This window comes from Meles meles, chromosome X (genome assembly GCF_922984935.1).
Source record: "Meles meles chromosome X, mMelMel3.1 paternal haplotype, whole genome shotgun sequence".
NCBI classification, from domain to species: domain Eukaryota; kingdom Metazoa; phylum Chordata; class Mammalia; order Carnivora; family Mustelidae; genus Meles; species Meles meles.
The window spans coordinates 34,634,567-34,647,791 of record NC_060087.1 but is presented as its reverse complement, the minus strand read 5'-3'; the positions used below and the strand labels follow the sequence as shown (position 1 = coordinate 34,647,791).

Below are 13,225 nucleotides of genomic sequence, written 5' to 3'. Positions count from 1 at the left end.
GCCTTGCTCCTAGGCAAGGGCGCTTCAGATGTGTGACCACAGCCCTGATGTGAACCTACTGCTTCTCTTCGTTTGGGCGAGTCCCCGCAGTTTTCTTCAGCACGTCTCCTAAAATGGCTCCAGACCCCCTTTGTGTGCAACCGTATGAAGCTCCTGCTGACAGAGAGACCTGAATGCACACAGGTCCACGTTCTTCCTCGAGGTGGTAATCGGGCTTGAGTGCAGCACTGAGAGCCGGGGCCAGGGGCCTACTTTCCTCTCCAGCTCTGCACACCCCGTGGGGTTGATAGAATTAAAAAGCTAGTAAGCTACATGACCGTTTGTAAGTATCTGAAACCCTTAATGCTTCTTATTCATTTCATGCTTCCCGTACTTTCCAAGTTAATTGTGTGTGTGCGTGTGTGTGTGTGTGTGTGTGTGTGTGCGTGTGCACGCGCGTGCACTTACTTCAGGGATAAATTACATGGTACTTATGAGACATTAAGGGTTTCCATTTTTGTGCCTTTGAAAAGCAGATAAAAGGAAAGAGAAGGGATTCTTTTCCTACAAGGCATATGTCTTACAATCTGTTTCTTCTCATCTCAAAATGAAACACAACAGTCCTGAATGTTTGGAATGGTCCTAGGTGATGCTGTAGAATTTGCACAGACTTGACATGGTCACGTTATTACTTTGGAGTGTACCTATGTGCACAGAATCCCAAGTTCTTTTTCTCGGCTAGTGCCACATATGTTAGACTGGCTTAAAAGGCCAGTTTTGTTCGAAACCTTAACAAAAGTCTCTACACACTTATAGCACAGCCAGTAAAACAGCAAACATAGTTCTGAGTAGAATGCTCCACGGACATGACCTTGGTCTCTCAACTTAGTACACAATGCTGTGAGAAGCACATGTGACTCCGCAGAGTCTCACACCAGGCCTACAACCCACCAGAAAGTTCTGTGGGAAAGTAACCATCAGGAGGCAGGGGGGGACAAAGGACAATTGACTACATGGTCAGAAGTTTATGGTTTAAGTCCTAGCTTTGTTGTGGGCTGACACTTAGGCAAGAGGCAGCCACACTGGGCTTCCATAAAGTGGAAACAGTTATTTTCAGTTGTTTTGCAATTAATGAGGTTAAATGAGGACCATAAAATTCTAGACTGACAGTTAATCGAGTGATCTCCGCTCTTGTCTGCCAGATCAGCCGTTTCCTGTCTCTGGGAAGTTCCCGGTTTCCAGAAGCTTCCAGAGAACAGCTGCTTCTCCTTCAGAAGACCTTGGCCAAAAGCCTACTGGGGAAAGCTTATACTAAGTACAAGTGGTAGGGGTCGGGTTTTCTCCATGTGAAAATACTACAGTAGACAGAGTTCTGGCTTTGGAAGGCGACATGTGTGGGTTCCAGTCCCAGCTGTCCCCACACTAGTTGGGTGAAGCTGGGCAGGTTATGCACCCAGTATGGCATCTAGCAGAGAAAAGGAACTGATGGTTTTTTCAAAGACCAAAGACAAAAACTAAATGAAACCCCTAAAACTTCTCCCCAAAGGCTCAGGGAGCTCACAAGTGGTAGGAGAAAAAGGCAGAGTGGTTTGGAACGTCCCTCAGCAGAGTCCAACGCACTCTTTCATACATAGGGACAGAGGACCAAAGAGGTTACATCCCTGCCACTAAAGACCTAAGCCAGGTCTCCTCCCTTCTTGTTTGGACAGATGGATTCTTAGCCATCTTTCTTTTCTATGCCTCTGAGGTGAATTCTCCCCTTGCTACGCACTGCACTAAATGGGAGGTTCTCCGCCCCCGCTGTAGCATGGAATTGCCTGGAGAGCTTTCGGAGAATGTGGTGCCAGCCCCCCCGCCCCACCCCACACATTCTGGTTCAGCTGGCTGGACGTGGGACCCCTCACAAAGGTGTTTTTGAAAAGCTGCCCAGGTGATGGAAGAAGGCATGCAGAGTTGAGGACTAGACCAAAAGAGATACCGGTGCTTGGAAGAAGCTCTGGAAGGTGGACCCAAGGCCCTAGCATGGAGCAGCAGGTGACAGCAGCAGAAATGCCTCTGTATGGCCTCACTGTGATTCTTCTACCAACCTGAAAGAATCCGTGCTGGCCGGGCCATCGGCCTCCTGCCTGGCCTGCAGAACAGAAGGGGCCAGAGCAACCGCTTCCTCCACGAGGTTGTCAAGAGAGACTGCTCAGTGCCACTTGGGAAGGTGGTTCCTTTGCAGTGAGTCACCCTCTCCCCCATATCTGTCACTAGAGGGTATTCAATGTCACCCTAACCTAGGGCTAACCACAGCACTGAGGGACTCTCCACTCTCCCCTTTCACAAAATGAGGCATCTGAAAGAAATGTCTTTGAACAAAATGTTCTTTTGAGGAGAGGCCCTGGCTCCCTTTGATCTATAAAATCCTTTAACGTTAACACTCATCGATGAAGAGCATGGGCGGCGAGTGGACAATTAGGCAAGGAGTCTACCAAAAAAATTAAGAATCATGGTAACAGCTTGTGACAGCCTGCCCCTTACCCTTTGGGAAATATCACGCCGTGTGTGTCCTATTGCGGTAATGGCACCCAGCCCTGGGCCTGGTAGCCAACAGTTGGCACAGCATCAACCCTCTGTTGAGGGGGTGGAGCTCTGGCTGAGCTGCGCTCATAGCTCTGAGCCAGAGTACACAGGTTGAGAGAAGAGCGTGCCCACGCGGCCAAGCATGGCCAAGTTCAAGGAGGCAGAAGGTATTTCTCCAGTGGGAACCTGAACCCGAAAGGCTGCTGATGTCCGAGAGGCTGCCTTGCCCACCAAAGCTGCACGTCACACACCTGAAGAGATTTCTAAGAAGCAGTTCAGAACTAGACCAAGGCATCTCATCATGAGGATATAAATGGCTTCTGGGAATCACAGGCCACTGCTTTGTCACTACCTACCTCGAGGGACCAGAACCAGAATTTTTGGTGCCAGGCTGTGTTTGCAGTTGTTTTGTCCTCTAAGGGAGTAAAGGGTGGATTAGGTAAGAGTCTGGACTAAAATTAGCGTCCATGCGTACTGGCTTGTGGGTGGCTTTAAGAAGGGCCATGTCGCTTTCATGTGATTTAAATTTTTTCACAAAGTTGTTGAAAGAGCAGCATTATGTTGTGACAGACTCACCAGTTTCAGCATCCAGGGGCTACCACGGCAGGTCGCGAAGCATCCAAACAGGCCAAAAACCACGATAGTGGTGCCAGTTCCGATGAGCACGTAGGGAGCATTGGTGGAGTTCTCAGCGATCAGGGAGATGTAGGTGCCCAGAGTGAGTTTGCCCCAGACTCCAACAGCCAACAGGATCACCCCAGTGATCTGAAAAGGCGGTCGGGGGAAGGGAGAGGAAAGAAAGGACTATGAAACTGTGAAGATGACCATCAATGCCGTGATGTGGCCTGGATGTGAAGACTCACATTTCCGTGGGCAAGTGGCATTTGCTGCAGGAGCCCCTGAAGCAGTGGGAAGTGTCGCTCAAGCCACCCCAGACTGAAGACACTGGGTTTTGTACAATTCGATCTGGCCCTTACACAAAGCCATATGCGGTTACCACATGGACTGGAAGTCTAGCCGACAACAAGAAAACTTTTTTTGAAAGCTCTTTGTGAAAAATGCATGTTCATGCTAATACTAATCTGAGAGCCCTCCCTGGCCTGGTCAGAGAGCCACCACCCAATGCCGAGCTGGGCATTAAGGCCAATAAGAATGTTGGCTGCCCTCTTCAACGGCACATGTGGATACGGTACATTTTTAGGACATTTTGTACGATGTTCTAAGGAGCAAGATGATTTTCTTGTCCTGTTAGAACAAAGATCTACAAAAGCAAAACATCCAAAGTATTTTTGAATCCCTATCAACACACTGCCTTTTTTCCCAGTGCTTTCTTCAACATAAAACAACAGAAAAAATCTGAATTGTTCCTGGAATTAGCTTTAATGCGATTGGCAAATCCCACTGATTGGTCCAAAGGAAATTGCCACAGCATGTCTGAACTGCTGGACCTTGCATCATTCAGGACCTTACTTTAGGGAATAGACTTCGGGCCACATGTCACACCTTATCCTCCACCTGTAGCAGGCCACACGACCCAGCGGCTTCAGCTGCGAAAGCCAGAGGTTGACTTTGTGTCTCTATCCCCCAGCCGGTCTCGACTTCAGTTTTCCAATAGCTTAGCCACTCGTTCACACAGACAGCCCTCTAAATGCCACGTCTTCTGACACCTTGTGAGGCTCGAAAGAAGTCTGGGTGTCCAAGGGAGCCCTTTCCCAAGTTCTGTCCCACTCTATTGCCCGATGTCCTATAGCAAATGACTCAGCTTCCTGTCCAGCCTGGCCACCCAAGGGAGGAGGCGTGGTGAGAAACAAGAGCAAAGCAATACGGTACAAATCAACACCCACTTTGCCAAGGTCTCCCCTGTCCATCAACACACTGTCCCAAGCCTGTGCAACAAGAGGAAGCAAACAGCGGGGCCAGTAAAGATGCCCGTGCCTCTTTCCTGTACACTCTGAAAAGCCCCACAATCTGAAGCCACTGAGATCCACTATCAGACTGTTTCTCTTTGCGGCACACTCCACCCATCTGGAGGAAGGGATCAGCGGGAAAAGCAAGAGCTTGGTGATATTCCCCTATCCCCACCCCAGTCGCCTCTCTACTCTCTAGAACCAACACCATGAAAGAATCAAAAGCTTCCCATCAGGGGCACCTGGGTGGCTCAGTGGGTTAAAGCCTCTGCCTTCGGCTCAGGTGATGATCCCAGGGTCCTGGGATTGAGCCCCGCATCAGGCTCTCTGCTCAGCGGCGAGCCTGCTTCCTCTCTCTCTCTCTGCCTGCCTCTCTGCCTACTTGTGACCTCTCTCTGTCAAATAAATAAATAAAATCTTAAAAAAAAATTAAAAAGCTTCCAATCAGAGAAAGATTGAGGGACTGGTGCTAGTTTTATAAGGGGAAGGTGGATGAACGTGAGGCGATCTTGAGGAGAAAGCATTTGACACTAATACTTGGAAGAAGGTGGCCCAGCGGAGGTCTACCGCCCTTGAAAACTTCCAATGGGGGATGCTTCCGTTAGTTAAGAAAACCCAGGACGGAACCTGCCTCGAGTTTCAAGTCCTCTGCTGACACCTGGTGGTTGCTAAAGAAAGTAGCTGCCTTGAACAGCCTCTTCTGCCATAGGGAAGCATAAAATAGAAACGTAAAATGCTTTTAATGCACCAGAAGCAAAATTTGAGAATCAACTGTCCGCTCATTAGGGGTGAGAATGCAGTGACCATTAGGGAGAAGGGAGAGTACCTGGGCTATCTTTTATGTCCCAGTGCCAAACACGGCCATTTCACTTCTCTGAGTCTTACTTAGCACCTCTGCCTCCTAAGAGTCGTTCAAATGTCACACGCTGACAAAACTTCTCCATCAGGTGGATATTGTGAGGGACCTTCAAATGGAACCAGACGAAAACCTACTCCCCTACTTCCCACTTCTACCATTATCTGCCTAGCGCTGTCAATGTCACGGTGCCGAGGTACTAATCAAAACCAAGAATTCAGTTCAGCCGGGCACTGTTTAGGCTGAAGACACGCCTCCTCTACAGACTTGGTCTTTCATGTGACTGGGTTCATCATGCTTCGGACACATGTCGTAGGGATGCGGTGGCTTTAGTGACAGAAGAGAAGTCAGATGGCTTATATTTCCATGGCCAGTCACTTTATACAATGCACTTGCTACCACAACAAATATTATATGTGGTATATCAAAGTTAACCCAAATCCAGATTTTAAGGGTAACGGTATTAACATTTTGATCTCTTTTCTCCTTTGAAAACGTAATTTCTCTGAAGGCCCCCATTGCTTCATGTAAGACAGTGCTCTCTGGTAAGTTACAAAACCTGTAACATCAACTTTGTTAACATGTTCATAAAATGTCAATTACATTAAAATTAAAAAGCTATCTTTGCACACCTCGGAGGTGCCTCTTAAAGATTGCCCATGGGAGCAAAGAAACACAATGCTGTGGGCACCACATTGTGTGGGAGAAAAGCCATCTAGTATTTTGACCTAGACCAAGCCAGTCATCCTCTAAGGAGCTCTTTCTCGTAATGACGTGGAGACTGGCACAGATGAGCCCCATCCGTCACCTGTCTGCTAGGAATCGAAGAACAGCCCAGAGGGAAAAGGCCTTCTCCAGTGTTGCTCTTCTCACACTCAGACATCCTCAATGGCCCAGCTCTGTGTTTGGAAAGCCAAACCCCACAAACACACAAGGCCTTCTGCACACATCGAAGCCACCTATGCACCTCATCTCCCTCCCTCCTCCTTAGGCGCTCTGTGCGGTCTGCTGAAACTGAGCTGTTCTCTCTGTATTTCCTGTGCTTTACTACTTCTCAGCCTTTGCTCATGACGATCCTTTCGGTGAGAATTCTTCCAATTCTTATCACCACCTGCCTACGTCCTTAACTTGTATGGCGTACTGTACCCTCTCCTTCTGGTCTTCTTACACAGAACTTACTCTGTACTACGCCGCTATCATGTGGTGCCGTATCCTCCCCCCACACACATCCAGGACTGTGACACGCCCCCACCCCATTTGAGGGCAGGAGATGTGTCTTGCACATGACAGTGGCCAGTACATGTCTGCTGAATGAATGAATGAATGAATGGACAGGCAATGGTGGATGCGAGAAGGGACAAGAAGTTTTCTGCTAGCCATTGACTTACTATACTCTGAATCTCTCTGAGGAGCCCTCAGAAATGGTACAGGCATTGTCATCTGCAAGTATGGGACGAAAGTGCCGGCAGTTGAAGGAAAAAAACAAGCCAAGGGCTGAAACACAAACTCGTATTTTCTCTCATTTTGTCTACTATAATAACACTTCTCACCGAGGATAAGAAACCTACAAGGACGAGCCTAAGTCAAAAGTCATTGTTATACATGGGCGCCGGGGTGCCTCAGTGGGTTAAAGCCTCTGCCTTCGGCTCAGGTCATGATCCCAGGGTCCTGGGATTGAGCCCCGCATCAGGCTCTCTGCTGAGCAGGGAGCCTGCTTCTCCCTCTCTCTCCAACTACCTCTCTGCCTACTTGTGATCTCTGTCAAATAAATAAATAAAATCTTAAAAAAAAAGTCATTGTTATACAGTGTGTGATTTTCTTTCTGTTCCTGTCAACACACACACACACACACACACACACACCCACACACACACACACGTGCACGCATGCTCCCCACTACATGCACCTTTATAAACACCCACAGGGTGAAAAGCAATGCCCGGGCTCCTCTGACACACCTCTTGCACTTTTGGTCACCATGAATAGGCTCAGGGCTCACCGAACCAATTTTGGGTCTGAGCTCCTCAGAGCCCTGTGATTTCTAAACCTATCAGTGCATCGCTGGTTTAGCTTTTCAGGGAAGCTTTGCTTCTTTCTCAGAAGACTCCATGAGCAAGCAGCCAACATGGCGCCTCAAGAGGGGACAGATCAGAGCCGACAGGTCAGAGCCTACACGAGTAGCCTGGGGAAGGTGCTGCCCCCACCTCACACATGCCCATGTCAACCATGAGTCAGGAGGGCAGGCCCGGCGCCCACCAGGAGTAGTAACCAGGCTGAGGCTCAGGGTCTCCTTTCATTCCTAGCCTGTCATGGCAACTTGACATTTTGTGTACTTCCGGTGCAGCTCAGAGTATGTGGGTAGTAGAATACTTGCGACTACCTGTACTTTAGGCTTAGTGAGGAGGCCACGAAAGCTACAATGGTAGCACCAGAAAATGTAGATCAGAACTAGAAAATGTGATGGCTCACATTACCTCAAAATCTCACTGAAAGGATACTATGGGTAGGTTGGCCAATATTGCATGGGGTGTCCAAAATGCTGTGGAAGAGATTTCCCAAGGTCCATTCTCATTTGGAAGTAGATACTGGGGGAGCGATGGCAGAGATCCGTGCGGTCCTTTGCCCCCCCCACCAGGCCAACACGCCCACCGGCATCTCACTGGAGCCCACCGCCTCCCCGGCACACGGACCACAGCCTTCTGACTCAGCAGCAGCAGCAGCATCTCTCATGCCCATGAAAGGCTGAGCCAAGTTTGGGGCTGATGGAGCCAAGTATGAACCCATGTATTATGCAATGAAAGAAAAAAAAAAGGACCACCAAAAACTGAATTAGAGAAGCACCGGCTCTCTCGAAGACACCCCATCCTAAGAAGCCATCTGGGATAGAAAGCACAGGAACAAAAAATCAGCCTCAAGAAACACGCAGAGGAAATTGCAGGCCGAAAGCTCAGCTAAACAGCATGGTGGGCGAAGGTCACAGATCCGTCACCCCATAAGCTTCCCAGCGAATTCGCCCCCAGCAACTCCACGCAGAGGCGCTGTGAAGCGTTCTGCCCCGACTCCAGAGGATTCTCTAACTTGGAAAAACCACATGACACAGAAACTCCAGCCACATCATAATTAAAACAAATATAATTCAATAACGATTAAACAGTAATTAAATAATTAGAGACAGGGTCCTCAGAAGTTAGATTTTGAAGGAATAGCCGAGCAAACCGTGCTTTCGGCCCCCTCTTACTTGAAGCACGATGCTGAGAGGAGACGGCAGGGCAGGGCGCTCTGCCCGGTGTTCCAACCTGATTTTGTACAGGGGGAGATAAAGCAACCAGAAAGGCAGACAAACCAGCAGTTTCCACCACATCATGGTTTTCTCTTTAAACTTGAAGAAGTAACAGTGTGAGTCTGTCATATTTACAACTTAGGATTTTATTACAAGTTATTTGTGAAAATCCGGGGCTGGACTAAGAGGCAGAATTGATTGGAGCTTTCCAGTGGGCCTGAGAACCTTGAGGGGTAGAAGGAGAGCCAGTGCATTTATGTAAAAGGTAGGTGAAGGGAAGAGCTCTGGGCTGGGAGTCAAGACCCCAGGCCTTTAGTTGCAGTTAATGACAAATTAGCTGTGTGACTTGGGGCAGATCACCTAAATTTTCTGGACCTTCGTTCCCTCTTCTGGCAACTCAGGAGGTGGAGAAAGCTGATTTCCAATGCTCCCCTCGAGCTCTAACATTGAGACACCAAAACAGGATCTGCAACTCCGCATGCTTATTCACTTGCAAATCTATTTAGGGACGTGCCCACTGGGAAAATAAGCACCAGAAAGTTTATTAGGGCCTCCCTGTGACTGACAAACTGTCAGCAGTGGGAGTAGGAAAGTCGACTTGTCTCTGGACGGAATGCCCACTGTTCTGCCAGCTTTCGGAGGTGACAAGTGGTTGCCGGGAAAGAGAAGGAAAGAAAAATGCCCAGGGGAGCAGCCATTGCAATTTTACACGGACGCTCATAGATTCCTAAAGTCACTCACGTGACAACAAGCTTTCTCTTTTATATGAAGATGACAGGTCGTCTTAAGACCCATGCTTTGGGCTTCTTCTTTCTAGGCAGGTATGTTAGCCAACTCAACCCTTTTGCTCCCTCACTTTTAAGGCTGTGGTATTGTGTGGAAAAGAGGGAGACAAGTGTGAGCATTAAAAGGGAAAGCGGGAAGTTGAGAAGAGGGAGAGAACTGAGATGATCTTAAACACTGATTGTTTAAACTGAGTTTGAGAACAGTTAGGGAACCCAGAGACTGTCTGGTCCCGGACCTGTTTTCGGTTGGGTTTCATGTGACTGAATGCCATCCGGGGAGCATTCCGAAGGCCCTCGTGGAGGGGAGACTGCAGTTTGGGAGCGAGTCAGAGATGCAGGTAGGGGCTGAGGCCGGAAGCGACAGCCGAGGGAAAGATATGTCTCAGGAAACAGAAGCAGAGGATGGTGGGAAGGACGGGGCTGGAGGAAGAGAGTCACTAGAATGTCAGGGGATGATGCCAGAATTGGGGGGAACCATGAAGAGATGCCCAAGCGAATGGACAAGTCTGTGAAAGTGGCTGCCGACAGGAGAAGGTAGAAGACATGGAAGAAAGAGATTTTTTTATTCCCCTAAAGACGGAAACAAAAGGTCAGCGCAGGGATGGGCTCCAGGGATGCCCACGGGCTGACCAGGTACTCTTCATTTATACAGCCAGCCACGCCCACTATAATTGTACTTTATATTTAAATATTACTTCATCCTGTAGCCAATTCCTAGAATTCAAATTATAGGAGCTACGGCATGAGCCCAGAGTGATTTGTCAAAAACTCGAGCTTCTGTTTGGATTTTATCAGTGAGTGCCCAGGGTCTAATATACACACTGTCGAACAGATCATACATAGATGCTTCTGAAAATATGAAAAGGGCTTTGAACAGCACTATGAAAAGTCAGGAATTCTGGCTCCTGCTGTGGGCTCACCACAGGCCTTTCTTCACGTGCGTAGAAAAGCAGCGGAGCGCGTCATGGGCAACGGCTACCAGGAATGCTTTAAGTCTATCAAACATCGCTTCCGTCCTTCTCCCAGATGTCTTAAATATGCAACCACCAGCTTGCGCCAGTCATGTTGCAGATCTGTGCCTTAGTTCTCCATCTGTGAAAGGACAGGACTGCTCCCAGCAAACGTCTACAGGAGCCCTTCCGGTGTGTAAGTTTCCTGTGTTGCTTTCAGTTGCCCAGGGGTCCTCAAAGGGGCGAGACCTAGCCCACCTGGTCCCTAGGATGCAGACCACAGCAGTCAAGTGTGTTCCCCAAGGGCCTCTGCTGGCCTTCGTACTCAGCCTGGGGGAAGCTAGCTGGGGAGGGGCTCCTGCAGGTGGCTGGTTGGACACAGAATGATCTCTAATGTCCTAGAGGCCCGGGAAATGGTGGCAATTGATCAATATGTTGGCGGCACTTCATGAGTTAAGAACTGGCTTTGAACATGGTGGAGACATCAGAAATGGACCTCGCACGGAAAAGGCAGGGCTACACAGCTGCTAAAATCATACTCAAGACCACTTATTCAAAGAACCTTTCACTACTTGACTTACTAAACCCCTTCAAGTGAGCCCAACCTGTTCCACGTTCTACTTAATTCTTATCCAACAAAGGGTCACGGGAAATTTCCATACATGTTATTAGGGACTCTGTATATCCCACTAGGAGATGAGAAAGAATAGGCAGCCCTGAACTGATTTTGCATTTCCTGTATATTACCCTAAAAGATTCTGGACTTTAGGTCTCCTCCCTCTTAAAAAAAAAAAAAAAATCCACAAAGGGCCCAGAAGCGAAAGAGAATTTCGCTCTGTGCTTATGAGCACATTGAGAAATGTTCCATTATATCTGGGAGAAATTTTAAGCGCAGCTTCTCAGTGTTACTCTTCATTTGTAAGTATTGCTGAGTTCTCCCTGCCAATGTTCAAAACAGGAAGTGTGATTTACACCACCGCGGGGTGTCTTACCCCACCCTGCAGCCTCTAAGAGCACGGAAAAGAGAAAAGTGCACAAAGCTCATACCTCTGGTCTCTCGGATGGCCCAGGTGTATAAACAGGGCACACAGGTGAACGCCTACGAAGAACTGGGGCAGCAAAGCCTCTTATGGGGAGATCTGTGTACTTAGGAGTCAGGACCAGCTGTAGTGGCTCAACTGACAGAAGTTTAATGTCTGGGGGATTCCCTCTATGCCACTCCGCCTCTGCGGAACCCCCCAAGTTGCTGTCACTCATGTTTAAAAGCCGTTGGCCCCGCGGACACACACACAGCGGCAGGTGAGAGCGGGAGCACCAATGACCAGCCTTATCAGCGGCATTAGCAGGTGGCTGGCCCAGCAACTGAAGGAAGTGCTGTGGGGAGAAACCCCTTCCTTTACTTCCCTTCCTTGGGTCCCTGACCTGGGACCGGAGCAGTGCTGTGAAAAGATGATTCCATACTAATAAGAAGACAGACTTTAAGAGAAGATCATGTCAGCTTAAGCTTATAAACAAGAGCTACGCCTGCGTTATTAATGCCTGTGGACAGATAGTTTCTGCTGACTGCACGTTTATCCCGTCCTGCATTGCTAATTGTATGTGTGTCACGATCTGAAGAGTCTCGTGGGACAAAGTAAGGTCCGCTATCTCCTCTGTATCCACCAAAGCCTTGCTCACCCACATCCTGTGTCCGATCTCCCAAGACAACGGGTCGTTCAGACATTCTGTCCTAATGCGCATTTAATAGAATCACTGCTTATCTGAGTGTGATTCCCAATTTTTTTTAATTTGAAAGCCAGCCATTGGGCCCATGATGAGCACAGGGTGGGAGTTCAATAAATGAATCTTAGTGGCAATCTCTCGTCTTCAAATTCAGCTCCCTTCAAAGGGCTGTGTCCTTGGGGGTTACTGGATGGGAACGGACATGGATAAAAACGAGTCCTATAGGCGAGTCCATACATCTGACAAGCACATGTCTCTCTCACGATTAGGCTGCTGAACAGGCTGAGCTTTCCAGCAGTTCCATTATTTGCAAAAGGGAAAACCTTCTTTGCAGCATTTCTATATATGATTATCATCTCCAAAATACCAAAGACAAATCCACAGGCTTCCATGGATATGTACACCTCCTACATACATGTGGAAAGGCAACAGGAAGATGCTAGAACACAGAGAGGTGATCCCTGAAGGCCTGTGCTCGATCTGGGTATGTGTGGATGGGGACTCAGGAGGTGGCTTGTCTGGGGGAGCTCAGGCCTCTCTTCAGATGAACTTGGCACAGATGACGCATAATGCGGGAAGAGGGCCTATTAGGAGATGAGTTAAACAACGTGTGGAAGAAACACGTGGGCAGCACTGAAGACCAAGATTCTTACACAAATAGTAAGGCGGTCTTCTTTCAGCGGTCCTAACTTCCTCCTGAGATGATTTAAGGGAAGAAAAGAAAAGCCACCCCCCTCTATTCCTGATTTAATGAACTTTCCTCTCAGTATTTGAATATCTACACCACACACCTATGTGAAACTGCAGGGGAAAAATTAACTTTATGTAACACAGGTTCTTGGCCAAAAAACACACACAACCCCCCCCCCCCCCCCCGAAATCAGTTATTTCAGAAAAGCACAAAGAGGATACTTCGTCCTCTCCACCAACACCACTTGGGTCATGTTGCTGTCCGTGGCATCTGTCCCTGCCTCTAACTTGGCTCCCATGGCTCTGTTCTCAACACCACAGCCAGGGCGATCGTGCTCAAACGAGAGTCCGATAATATGAGTTGTTTGCTCGAAACCCTTCTCCACATTCCACCTGCACCCCTCTCTGGTTCTTCTGATGTGACCTCCAGGAGCTCCCTCCCTGCTTTGGCTCCAGCCCTCACAGGCAGGCTGAGCCCCAAGTACTCCCAG

General features: G+C 48.6%; 1 protein-coding gene across 2 annotated transcripts in view; it reads right to left on the bottom strand.

Moving 5' to 3' along the window:
* The window catches only part of TSPAN7 (tetraspanin 7), a 125,524-nt gene that overhangs the window by 19,715 nt on the left and 92,584 nt on the right, over positions 1-13,225 (bottom strand). For both annotated transcript variants that reach the window (XM_045996430.1, XM_045996429.1), the window contains one exon: positions 3,121-3,309. In XM_045996430.1, the coding sequence (XP_045852386.1) occupies positions 3,121-3,309 (189 nt within the window). The remainder of the gene's footprint in view (positions 1-3,120; positions 3,310-13,225) is intronic.